Consider the following 12972-nt stretch of genomic DNA (forward strand, 5'->3'; position numbering starts at 1 on the left):
GTAGGAAATGAAGTGTCTTAGTCAGATGCTAAATGAGGCAGTTAATAGTCCATTTTACTTAAGGTAAAAACATGTGGTGTTTGCTCTAGAGATGTGAAGGACACCTGCTATATTGTTATGTCTTTTCCAGTTGAAGTTTTTTTGTCTTTCTCCTTTGGCATCAGATGCACTTAGCTATTTCCTTGTTTGTATTCAGTATGTTTTCTAATAACTTCCTGTTGCCCTCAAAATGCAATAAAGAGCCATCCCAAAAGTTAGAGGTGACCACAGTTCACTTCATTTCACGTAAAACAGTGTCAAAGTTCAGTTGTGTTTTTTCAGTTAATTGAATAACTGCACAGTTTTAAAGTTTTAAAAATATAGATTCTTTGAAATTAAATGTGTCCTTTATCAAGCGATGTGTGTGCTGGTTAAAATTGTTAAAATCAGTCTGTCACTTCCCTGTGTAAAGCCTCTGAGTTCAGAAATGGTTTTGAAATGGAAATGTACTCTGTCCATGGACAGCTTTATTTAAGACTGAAGAGTCTGTCTTTAATTTCTTCTGAATAGTCGAACCCCTGGAAGTCGACAAGCCTCCCCAACAGAAGTAGCTGAACGCTTGGGCCCCAATCCCAGCACCACAGAAGGATTAGGTCCACTTCCTAATCCTACAGCCCACAAGCCTCTGGTAGAAGAATTTTCCAATCCAGAAAATCAGAATCTAGATGCCATGGAACAAGTTGGTCTTGATTCGCTACAGTTTGACTATCCTGGCAATCAGGTACAAATGGACTCTTCGGGAGCTACTGTAGGACTTTTTGACTACAATTCTCAGCAGCAGGTTAGTACTGGACTTAAAACCAATGCCAAATTGGTCCTTTCAAGTTGTACGTTACCCTCTTTGATAATCAGTCGTTTAAGCACAAGATGTATTTAATTTGTTTTCTCTGTGACTTAGTCAAAGGTAAATAAATGTATATTTAATCTAGAGGAGCATTAGTGCATAATTTTCTAGTTTTTGTAACTTACTAGGATGGAAGCTTGGTTTAAAATCTGGTTTTTTGTAAGTAAATCCCAGTATAATATAGCCCTGACTCTTGAAAACTGAAATGCATCTTTCCTTTCTTTTCCAATAGCTTTTCCAGAGGACTAATGCTCTGACTGTGCAGCAGTTAACAGCAGCCCAGCAGCAGCAATACGCACTGGCTGCAGCTCAGCAGCCACACATAGGTGAGGTTTTTGTAAACCTTTGTGCAGCAGGCATCCCTGGCAAAAGTGGGTGCGTTGCTTTGGTGATTCTTGATAATGCAGTTCAAAACCATTGTATAGTAGAATTTCAAAATGAAAGTTGGGTTCATTCATTCTTCCTTGCTAATGACAGCTTTTAAACGGATAGCTCCTTACTCTTGCAAGTACCTTTCTTCGTGATGGAACTGTTGTTTAGCGCACATTTTCTCCCACACCTTTAAAGGAACTCAGTGAATTAACTAAATGTGTATCTTGGTGTGCTGGCAGCTCAACACAGAGGCTGTGACAACAGTTTCATCTGCTGTTGTGGGGAAGCTGTGTGTTTGGGGTGAGTGAGGTTGGTATGCATGTGAAAGTAATTCCTTGTTTAGGGAAGGGAACTCCTCAAATTCTGACACTAGGGCAGGATTAAAGATTCCTGCCCTTCCCACTCCAACATTAGGCTGTTGAGGTGTGTGCATCTGTTTTTCTTTGCAAGGGAAAAAGCGTTCTCAGGATCTGAAGGGCTGACAGAAATAGGAAGCAGCATTTCCAAAGGGATGTTCCCATATTCTTCTGCGATATGGTGACCGTTAAGTTTTTCCCACTGGCTTTAGCTGCACTGGTACCTGTTAAGACAGGGATCAGCAGCTCTTAGCTGGGGTTTAGAAGTGGCAGCTCTTTAATGTTATATAGGGGACTAATACAGTCTTAGAACTTGGGAGCATGGCAGATGGAGATGTTTTGAGTCCAGTTCCTGCCTTCTGCTTGTCTTTGGCTTCTGAACTATGGAGAAGCCCCTACTTCGTATAAAGTGCTGACCGGGCAGTCAGTTGTATTGTGCCCCTTTGAAGTGCAGCCTCTTCTGATATGCATATTAATAGAAATTTATCAAGAAGCCTCCTATTTGGAAGGAAGAACGTAGTTTGTGCCGTGCTTGCTGGAATAGGTGCTGCCTCGGTGTTGGAGAAAATATGTGAACCTGACTGCTGGGAAACTGGGTAGCAATGCTTTGTTTGACTGAGTTTCTTCAGTTGTCTCCTTCCATTACAAATCTTCTATCAAATTTAGATTCTTGAATGTAAGATTAACATCTCAGAACTGGCTTTTTAAAAGCCAGGTATCTGATTTGAACTCTGGTTAGATTCTTTTTTTTTTCTGTGTTGTCAATAAAAGGAGATTTGTATCTCTAGAAGGTGATTCATTCTATCTGGCTGATTCACTTAAGACAATAGAAGATCTGTCTGATACTGATTTAGTTGTAAGGCTGTTGTAACTTTTAGATTGTTACAGTTGGGCAAGTAAAATACCACTGAGTATTTTTTTTATGTAACAGTGGGTAGATACATAGGAGATAAATTTCCTTGGAATCTAATTTTTCCTTAGATCCAGGAAAACAAAGCTGTTAGGCCATGGGATTAATAAGAAAAAGGACTGGTGAGAAGACAGAAGTGTTGATTTCTGTAATGGTGTACCTGCTCTTAGAAACTTCCAAAGTACAAGCAGTTCTGATTTTAACAGATATGCTTTGTGATTTGATTGGTTTGAATATGATGATGCTTGCTAAGCATGTTAGCTATAATGAAACTCTGTTTATTACTGTAGCAGGCGTATTCTCAGCAGGCTTGGCTCCAGCTGCTTTTGTGCCAAACCCATACATTATCAGTGCTGCTCCTCCAGGTACTGACCCATACACTGCAGCTGGATTAGCTGCAGCAGCTACCCTAGCAGGTAACTGAACACTTTCTAGTGTCTTGTCTTGATAGTTTTATTGAATGAAATTAGAAAAAAGCTGAGATTCATCCTGTTCTCTGTAAATGTATTTCTAGGAAGGAGGGACTTGCAGGAAAAGTAATATTGCAGTTTTGAAAATTTTTCAGTAAAATGTAAAGGGATTCAGTTTTTATTATATATGGATTCTGGGTATTTCTTTACACTGGACTTTTACATGCAACACTTCGGTTTCTTCTGTTCTAAACATGCTTATCCTTAAGGTTTCACCTGACAGTTAGGAGTAGGTATTAATTTCAAAAGATGACACAGCTAGCCTTTAATCTATGTATGTTTTTACTTTTAATTTTCTAATTCTAGGTTTTCTCATGCTCAGTGTGCATGAGAATAGTCTCCAGCATCCTAAAAGGCCCAGACAACAGATAAACCCAGGAAAATATCTTAAAAAGTTAATAGATGTCACTGGGAAACAACACTGCGTGTTCAGATCCCAGCTAGTGCTCAGACCTGAGCATAACATTTTAGGAAAAAACTGTCTCCAGTTGGTGGTTTCACAGGAAAGGCCATAGAAAGAACTAAAATAAATGTATACATAAAATGTGTACAATCCAGTGATAGAGAGCTCATTCTTCTACAGTTCCTTATCAGTAGACTGGAAGAAATAAGTGTGCTCACTCTTCAGTGTGTCACAGTAGGCAGGGGAGGCAGAGGCAGTTGTTGTGTTTATAAGCAACAGAAGCATACCAAAGGGAGGAATAATAGATTATCAAAGTCTCAGTACATCACTATCAGGAGGATGAATTTTGTTCATTTTGTGATGTTCTGAAATGATCTTTTTTTCCAACCATGGAAACTGATGTTGAGTGTTTTTTTGGTATAGAAGCTTTGATTAAGTATATTTTTTGTCACCTCGGTCTCAAAGGGGTGCTTATTTTTCATAGAGAAGGTATGTTTTGATGTGAATTCTTTAACCCATTTGTGTTCCTTTATGACTTTGGCTAATATGGGAATTAATTTATTTTTAATACTGATTTGTTTTGACATTTAGAAGGTAGGTCAATGAGGGATGCTACAAACAATATAGACAATTACTTTACCTGCAATAGATGAAATAATCACATTCTTTGGTTTTAGGTCCTGCTGTGGTTCCGCCTCAGTATTATGGTGTTCCATGGGGGGTGTATCCAGCCAATTTATTTCAGCAGCAAGCTGCAGCAGCAAATACCACAGCAAATCAGCAAGCGGCTTCACAGGCACAACAGGGGCAGCAACCGGTATGTTCTTCATAAAAAGATGTCCATTTACAGCCTTACCTTAACGTTTTCAGTATAAGGATCAGCTTTTAGAAAATTTTACATAGTTCAGATGTGTTATATCAAATAATAAATAAATATTAAAAATTCTCGATTTCCTCACATTACTGATGATGGTTGTCTTCAAAAATTCATTTACTGCATACTGAATATTTACCTTATTTTGCAGTACCAGTTTTTAAAATAAAACCCATTAAAATAGTTCCTTTAATCCAGGTTACTGTGCTGTTATGTTTATGTCTAGATAATGGTGCTTTTGTACAGTAATTGAAAAATGAACGTAAATTTTTAAAAGTAACCTAGAAAGCTAACATAAGGGGATGAAAAAAGATGTTTCAGTAATTTTAAGAGGATATTTTATCTTTAAGCTTGTGAAAAAGTTGACCTGCATTTTTATTAATTAGCTGGAAAGTGGAATGTTACACATCTTTTCTGTTTCTCTAAAGTAGGGAAATAAAGGTTTTAATGGTAACTTTGTTGCTTCATGGGGAAGATGGATTGCCTTGCATACGTTTCTGTGACAGAATAATTGTATTACAACATCACCATGTGCCATATGTTGTTTTTGCCTTGGTAAATCAAGAGTGAGCAATTGTTACAAGAACTTGTGGAAATTTACATTTCTTTAAGTAACTTTTTAAAAAAATTCTAATTTTCTATTGTTAATCTGGATGTGTTTTTAAAACCATTACATCATCTTTCAGTAAAAACAAACAGCCTTTTTTTCACAAAGGGAAAACACAAATCTTAACGTGATTTTACACTTGAATGACTGTGAGTTTTATTATTAGCAATCTGGTTAATTTCAATGCCATTCTTATAAATTTGACAAGTGACTTGGAGTTACCAGAAGTTCCAGACTAGCTTCATCACTGTTTTAATACTCAGGTGGATCTTTCCCCCTACTGATCATTATCAGTGAACTGCATTGATAACTGAATATGTATCATCCCTCCAGTGTGTTTTTTTTTGCTTGCTCTATAAAATTAATACCCGATTCATGCAAATCGGGTAAGATAGTTTGTGTAAGTTATTTTGTGGGAATATGTAAGATGTGGGAACATAAGATATTTTGTTGGAATATATTGCAAATTATATTTCTCTCTTATTTTCGACCTGGAAAAGGTTGTTTTAACCAAGAGGAAGAGAGTAGTTACAAGAATTCAGGCTGCTGTTCAGTCAGATTGCCAGAGATGCGCTTTCAGAACATAATACAATAAGCTTGTGTTGCATGGTGATGGAGAGTTTATGTGAATTCTTAAAACTTCGTGGGTGCATTTTTTACAGAACTGTTGGCAGTGTAGTGTTAATTATTTAGACGAGTTGCTACAAGCTCTGAAGTATTCTGACTTACATAATTCAGTTCCCTGAAAATAATGTAAACAAATGCATTTATCAGGGAAAGACAGGTGTTCAGTTAATAAATAATGCAGATCATAAATATCACTCTCACATTCTTCCTTACCCTGTGCTCATTACCACTGATGGAACATACACAGGTTCTGCGGGGCAGATGTTTTATTGTCACGTTTGTCAGCAAAATAGTCTGCCTTTTATTCTTTGTATGTATATATCCTTGAAACCAGTAAGGTGGAGTATTCCCAAAATGAAATTCATAGCTACATAGCATCAAATATGCAAAGCAAATGTTCTTTTTTAGACCTTTTTTAGCATGTAATGGGCTTGCTTTCTCACCTTTTAAGGCAAGGGTGTCATGCTGGTCTTTTACAGGTTCTGCGTGCTGGAGCAACTCAGCGCCCGCTTACTCCCAATCAGGGTCAGCAAGGGCAGCAGGCAGAGTCACTTGCAGCAGCTGCAGCAGCCAATCCAGCTTTGGCTTTTGGTCAGGGTCTCGCTACAGGCATGCCAGGTATGTATGTTATTGCTGGATTCAATGCATCACTGGAAATTGAAATACTGGTGTTAGTAGATACCACATTAATTCTCAAAAGTCCTGCTATGTTTATGATAAGCTGCTTAGAGTTAAGTTGTATGTCATTTCATGTTGTTCAGTTGGATTAAAATGCTGGCACGGGATTCTTAGAGCACAAGAAATTCCTCTAATTCTTGTTAGGGAACTTTTTTGCTGTATTTGTTCTTACAGAGGTATGCCTACAAGTATTGTAGATTTGTGCAGGCTAATTTCATACATAAAAAAGCAACTACGTGCTCTCTTAAAAGGTCATGAATTGGCTGAATGGTTACTTTGCAACAGGAAGTATTTCTGTAGTAATTTTTTACTTGTGGCATATAATAAAATCTGAAGTTCAGAATCTGAAATCAGGAAATTTAAAAGAAAATTACTGCATGATCACCTGTGAAGATCACAGCATGCTCGAAGGAGAAGCACTCCAAAGCTTGGAGCCTCAGATCATTTTAGCATGCATGGCTTCTGACTTATTCAGGGTACGTGTGTCATGAATGCCCAATTTGTTAGCTTGAAGTTCAGTATCACTTTCAAGTGTTTGGTACAATTACCTGAACAAGAACACTTTAAATATACTTGGCCATTTTTCACTAGGAAAGTAAGATTTTACATAGTTGAGTTAGGTGGCGTCGATGGTAGCTGCAAATGCATTTGATTTGTACAAGTTCTCTCTTCTGTCAGCACTGCTGTGAAATGCCTCACAACCTTCAGCAGTCACAGTTTGTCGCTGGATGCTCTGGGACTACATTGTGCACTTTGCCTCACACAATCAGATTTTACATCTCCAGCTGCAGAACAGACTTGACTGCCTCTTGTCTTATTCTCATGCAGTAGTATCTTCAGCTTTTAACATCTTTCTCTTTCACATAAAATGAGGAATCAGCAAAGTGTGCTGTCACAGCACCTGTCAAGTGGTATCTGCACCTTACCAAAGCAGTTGAGAAGGCCTGCAAACAGTGAGGCTGACAGATTTTATAAGCGTCTTTGCAAGAGCCTCAAAGGTTTAGCTATACCTTTTCTTTTGGGTGTGTGTCTGTTTATAGTTACTTACTAATTCTTGCTCTAAGACTGTAGAGTGGTCCATGCCTTGTAAAAAGCCTGTGACATTTAGTTTGAGTCAGACCAACACCTGAGACCTTGACCCAGCCTAAATTTGTGACTTCATTATGGGAAGACCTAAAGAAGTGTTACTTTCAAAAGGAAAGTGTCTATCTTAAGGGTAGTTCTTCAGACCCACAAAAAGGCCCCCTCTCCAAATGGATGATTGAAAGTAATACTGAGCAGTCAGATACGTGAACTTGGTGTTTCGAACGCCTGTCCTGTGGAGATTGGAGTTGAAGGCTTTTTTTCCTCCTCCACAAGTCCCAGAAGGGTTTCTGTGAGGTCAGGAACCTTCTTACTCAGTTTCCATTGTTGTTTGCTTCTTTGTCCCATCTGCTGTATACCTGGATGGCCAGAGGAAAACTTGATTGATGTGAACGTATTTCAGACCGTTCTACAATGGAATTGTGTGCAACTGGCTTTCAACCTTACTGACCGCTCCCGGGAATGGGGCTCAAAACATAAACAAAAAGGAGATTTATTTTCTCAGTCGTCAGAAGCTGGTTTTATAGTGAGTCATGGGGAAGGCTGGTGATTCCTCTTTTTATGTGAGGGCTATAAGATGATAGGAATACAAGCCATGTTAGATGGGAATCATGATACTGGTTCAGACATCTGTATTTGAGCTAGATACTTAAGGCTCCCTTTATAGCTCCTGAAGAGAAATGGGAACTTTTAGTCTTGATTCATCTGGCTTTGTCCTAAATTAGATAACTAAAATAAAGTGAGGTTTACTCCAAAAGTGCCTTTCTGTTCACTTAATATAAAATTGAGTCATGATCATTGAATCACATCTAGATACCAAAATGTGATTAAGTGAATCCTAGGTATTAAGCACTGAACAACACACAACATAACCATAAAATGTGGGGAATTCTTCTTTCAGTAGACTTAGATCTTTTACAAGAAAGTGTAGGTCCAAATTGTGTTTCAAGCTTTTGAATATTATTTACAGAGAGAATATTTGTATTTGGCTTCACTGCAAGCCAATAAATGAGAGAGTATATTATTCAGCGCATCCATACCGCTATCTGTAAATCATTTCAGTTGCTTTCTCCTTCCCACAGCTTTCATGTTGGGTGAAATTAATGAGTTTATCCCAACGATGGGGTCTTGTTTTTCCAATTCGATATGTCAAGTAGTAATTATTTAGGGAGGTGTATTCATGTAGCACTTCAAACACTATGCTGCTTTTAGTCAGGACAGTTAATTTTTTTCACTGGTATGAGGCTATGGTTTTGGATTTGCCCTGAGAATATTACTGGTAAAGTGGGGTTGTTTTTAGTTGGTGCTGGGGAGTGCTTGCACTACTTCAGGGACTTTCTCAGCTTCTGATACTGCAGCTGTGTTCCTAGCTTTCTCACTGCAAGCAGTGTGGGTGGACACACAGTTCAGACAGCTGACCCAAACTAACCAAATGAGTGCTTCATTCCATAGCACATCATGCTCAGTGGGGAGTGGGCCAAGGAGTCATAGCTCCTTTGCTAGCTCACTTGTTAGCTCGTTAATTTTCTTGTCTGTTAGTGAGTTAGTGGGTCAATTGTCTGTCTTGGTTGTGTGATCACTTGTGGGGCTCGCTCGGACTCTGCTCTTCTCTTGGGCGCTCTGGCTCTGACTCTCACTACTGGGGACGTAGCTGTGTATCAGTTGGCAGGTGGTGAGCAATTGTATCATGGTTTATTTTCTATTATTTTAATTGCTTAGTATAGTGGTGTTATTAGCATTACTATAATATTCATTTATATTCAATTATTAAATTATTCTTATCTCAATCCAAGAGTTCCCTTGTCTTTTCCTCCAATTCCCTTCCTCCATTGGAGGAGGGGGGAGGTGAGTGAGTGGCTGCGTGGTTAATTGCTAGCTGAGGTTAAACCATGACAGGCACATCTCTCATACCAAGTGCAAAGAAAAAGTGTGTGAAATCTAGTTACTTTTCACATAATGTTTTTAAGTCACTTCTCATAAAAATTCAGGGTCTCTTTTAAAACAGTCAAAAGTGAAATGCCTTTTGCCTTGGAGTTGTGCAATTACATTTTAAATTCTTCTAATCCTAATTTAGCAAGTCTTTCAGTAACAAGAATTCTTAAAAAACAGATGGCTTCTGATTGCTAAATGTGCAAGACCAAGTCAGAAGGTACTCCCAATTTCATCGTAAAATGATCAGTATAGATTCATTTCTGTGAATAAAACCAGTCCTCATCACAGACAGCGGTTGGACACTCGGCTCAGTCATCCAAATTCAGGAATTTGCATGTGACCTCAGTTGTCTAAGGAGCCATTGTGCTTAGTGGAGACCTCCATAGTGCAGTTGCTGTGCTGAGGCTGCAGAGCTCCTCAGCTTACCCTAAAATAGATGTCTGCTGATGGGTCAGCCACATCCCTCCACAGGCTCCACTGACTGTATTAGCGAGATCAGATGCAACTTAGCTTTATTGGATTCATACAAGCGAAGCTGTTAGCGCTGCCTCTGGTGGTGTCTAGCATGCAGGTGGGCAGGTAAATTAGGCTGTCTGAAAAACATGTATCAGACATTAAAATCAACAATTTCTGTCTATAGGCGTTGCATTTTTTTTATTGCCTAGAGGAATTTGAAATGTGACATTGCAGTGGGTCGTGCATTCTGTGCCTTCAGGTAGTATGAAATAGAAGTCAAATTAAACTGTGGCAGACATAAAGGGAATTGCAGTATTGACAAAGTTAGAATAGTTCCAGAAAATGTCAGTCTTTTTTACTGGAAGGACAGTGTGTTCTGAACTTGATTTCTGAGGGGACAAATGTGGACATAAGGCTATGCATATATTAGAACAAATAAAAGGTTACAGTGGTTCAGGCTTTGGTGAGCTTGGGACACTGAAGTGAAGACTGCAGCATTTGATAGAATCATGGGAAAGTTTGGGTTGGAAGGGACCTTAAAGATCATCTAGTTCCAACACCCCTGCCATGGGCAGGGACACCTTCCACTAGACCAGGTTGCTCAAAGCCTCATCCAGCCTGGCCTTGAACACTTCCAGGGATGGGGCATCCACAGCTGCTCTGGGCAACCTGTTCCAGTGCCTCACCACCCTCTCCGGGAAGAACTTCTTCCTGACATCTAATCTACCCCTCCCTGCTTTCAATTTAAACCCGTTACCCCTTGTCCTGTCACTACAGGCCCTTGTAAAAAGTCCCCCCCAGCTTTCTTGTAGCCCCTTCAGGTACTGCAAGGCTGCAATAAGGTCTCCCCAGAGCCTTCTCTTCTCCAGGCTGAACAAGCCCAACTCTCTCAGCCTGTCCCCATACAAGAGGTGCTCCAGCCCTCTGAGCATCTTTGTAGCCTCTTCTGGACTTGTTCAAGCTGATCAATATCCTTCTGATGTTGAGGGCTCCACAGCTGGATGCAGAACTGCAGGTGGGGGTCTCACAAGAGCAGAGTAGAGGGAGAGAATCCCCTCCCTCGACCTGCTGGCCATGCTTCTCTGAATACAGCCCAGGATATGGCTGGCTTTCTGGTCTGCAGGCACACATTGCTAGGTCATGTTGAGCTGCTAATCAGCCAACACCCTCAAGTCCTTCTCCTCTGGGCTTCTGTAATTAGTTAAAACGTAATTGCACAACTTCAGTTCTTTTCTGCCCAGCCTGTACTTGTGCTTGGGATTGCCCTGTCCCAGGTGCAGGACCTTGCACTTGACCTTGTTGAACTCCATGAGGTTGGCAGAGGCCCACCTCTCCAGCCTGTCCAGGTCCCTCTAAGATGGAAGATTAAGAGCTGAATAAATTTTCAAATCTGTATGCAGAGGAAAATAGTTGGATCTTGGGAATGTTGAGAAGTTAGAAGCTGTAAATTTTCTACATAGGTAGAAATGACTCCACAGTGACTTGCAGGTTGTGCTCCTGAGTGAGAAGAGAGTGAGGTGTCAGGATGGTGCTGCCTAAAGGGACAGATAACAGAGTTGGCAGTAAGAAGTGTCAACATCTGTTAGATTTAATTGAGTAGAGAGAAGTGGCAAACTGACATACGTTTGGGTGTCATCAGTGAGGGAAGTTGCATAGAGGGAAGGGAGTAGGAGATCTGGGCAGAGCTTTATGATATTACATACAAAAATGTGAGAAGAGTGTGAAGTTTCCAGTGAAAGACACTGACGAAATTACTGTATGGATAAGAGCAACACTAATAATGGACTGTATGAGCCAGGAGAACAGATTTCCTTTCATTCTCTCATTCTTTGGGAACATTTATGGTTTGTGTGTAAAAATCCAGAAAGTTTTCTGTCTGTGGTTTTGGAGACTTGTAGAAATCACTTCAGTAAAGCCACAGTACTGCTAAACCAGATTGTTTACTCTTCTATTCCCTGCTGATCTGGAGACAGTGACTGCAGATAGAGCAGTTGAATTCTAAAATAAAAGGTGTAATTAGAAAGCAGAGAGCATGGTTTTGGTTTTTTGGTTGTGGTGGAAGAGCAGAGTAAGCTTGAATGTGAAGGCACTGACTTGAGCTTTGGTAATTGGTAATTTGGAGGGGAAATTGCACAGCCATGGGGAGATGACGACGTGGTGGAGAGGTAATAAAAACTGAAACAGGAGGAGAGAAGGGAGTTAGGAGAAGATCTGGCAAGTCATCATGTTATCCTCGGTGAGAGAGAAGGCTGGAAAATAGTTTTTATCTTTGTGGTCACCTTTCTGGGGTGGGGTGCAGTTTGTAGAATACAGTGAAGGAAGGGAAAGTAGACTTCATTTTGCTGCGAGAGCTGTTCTTCAGTTATTGAATCTGGACTGAGATGGTCTCTCTGAAACTGAATTTGTCATGTCAAAGCAAATAATTTTATACCCTTGAGGCTGCAGGTGCACTTAGCAAGGTCTCAGTGATTTCACAAATAGTCCTACATTGCTTTATTTTAGTAGGTTTGAGTAGAAAGCTGAGAGGCTTCCTATTCCGGGTCAGAACGTATTATTTCAGAGATAGGAACGTAGAAGCGCTCATCAGTTCTCATGCATAGCTTAAAACTTCTGTGATGGGATGGTATGTTGATGATAATGACCTGGCTTCTTATTACTGATTTTAAATGACCTGTTTGCGGGTGGCATCATGAATAAGATAATGGCGAGGAGGTATCAAGAGAAACTGAGCATTTTGTAATGCAGAGAGCAAGTGCAACTTGCTTCTGTTTTTTAATTCAGCATACTAGTAAATTATTTTAGAAAATCTAGAATTAATTTATTAAACTGCATTGGTATTAATCCCAGTAAATTTAATTTATGCAGTACTGTGTAAGTTACCTTTTTGGGGTGTTTTTTCTCCCCAAGTGTTTGCATTGCGAAATGGCCTTGTTTACATTGTGGGCCTGAAGTCATAAAAGGCTTTGTAGTAGCTTCAGATGAACATCAGTTCATCGTTTTTATACAGCTATAGCATTATCCTTGGGTTTGAATGTAAGTATTAACTAATTCTGAGTTCTGAAGAAGTGGGTTTACATGATACAGCAGAGGCAGATACAGGACCAACGTGGCATTATCAGTTGGAATATGCTATAAGTAAAAGTAGAAATTATGTCGGTACTAGTAATTAAACATTACTAATAGTTGTGGTAATATAAAAAGCTTTCCTACTGTGCCACTAATCTTTAAATATTCTGTGCTGTTTTCTCTACAGAACTACTATAAAACAGGCAGCAGTGGCTCTTGCCTTTCCCTGCCTTGGGAACGTAACAGTCTGTCTTA

General features: G+C 39.6%; 1 protein-coding gene across 5 annotated transcripts in view; it reads left to right on the forward strand.

Annotated features, from left to right (window-relative positions):
• LOC104513998 (pumilio homolog 2) overlaps nucleotides 1-12972 on the forward strand; it is a 46531-nt gene that overhangs the window by 9880 nt on the left and 23679 nt on the right. For 2 of the 5 annotated variants that reach the window (XM_010157513.1, XM_010157530.1), the window contains exons 5-9: nucleotides 550-820; nucleotides 1116-1209; nucleotides 2812-2937; nucleotides 4072-4211; nucleotides 5982-6120. In XM_010157513.1, the coding sequence (XP_010155815.1) occupies nucleotides 550-820; nucleotides 1116-1209; nucleotides 2812-2937; nucleotides 4072-4211; nucleotides 5982-6120 (770 nt within the window). The remainder of the gene's footprint in view (nucleotides 1-549; nucleotides 821-1115; nucleotides 1210-2811; nucleotides 2938-4071; nucleotides 4212-5981; nucleotides 6121-12972) is intronic. The other 3 variants (XM_010157538.1, XM_010157547.1, XM_010157522.1) reach the window with 2 other exon arrangements.

The sequence above is a fragment of the Eurypyga helias genome, unplaced genomic scaffold (genome assembly GCF_000690775.1).
Source record: "Eurypyga helias isolate BGI_N326 unplaced genomic scaffold, ASM69077v1 scaffold14240, whole genome shotgun sequence".
Taxonomy (NCBI): domain Eukaryota; kingdom Metazoa; phylum Chordata; class Aves; order Eurypygiformes; family Eurypygidae; genus Eurypyga; species Eurypyga helias.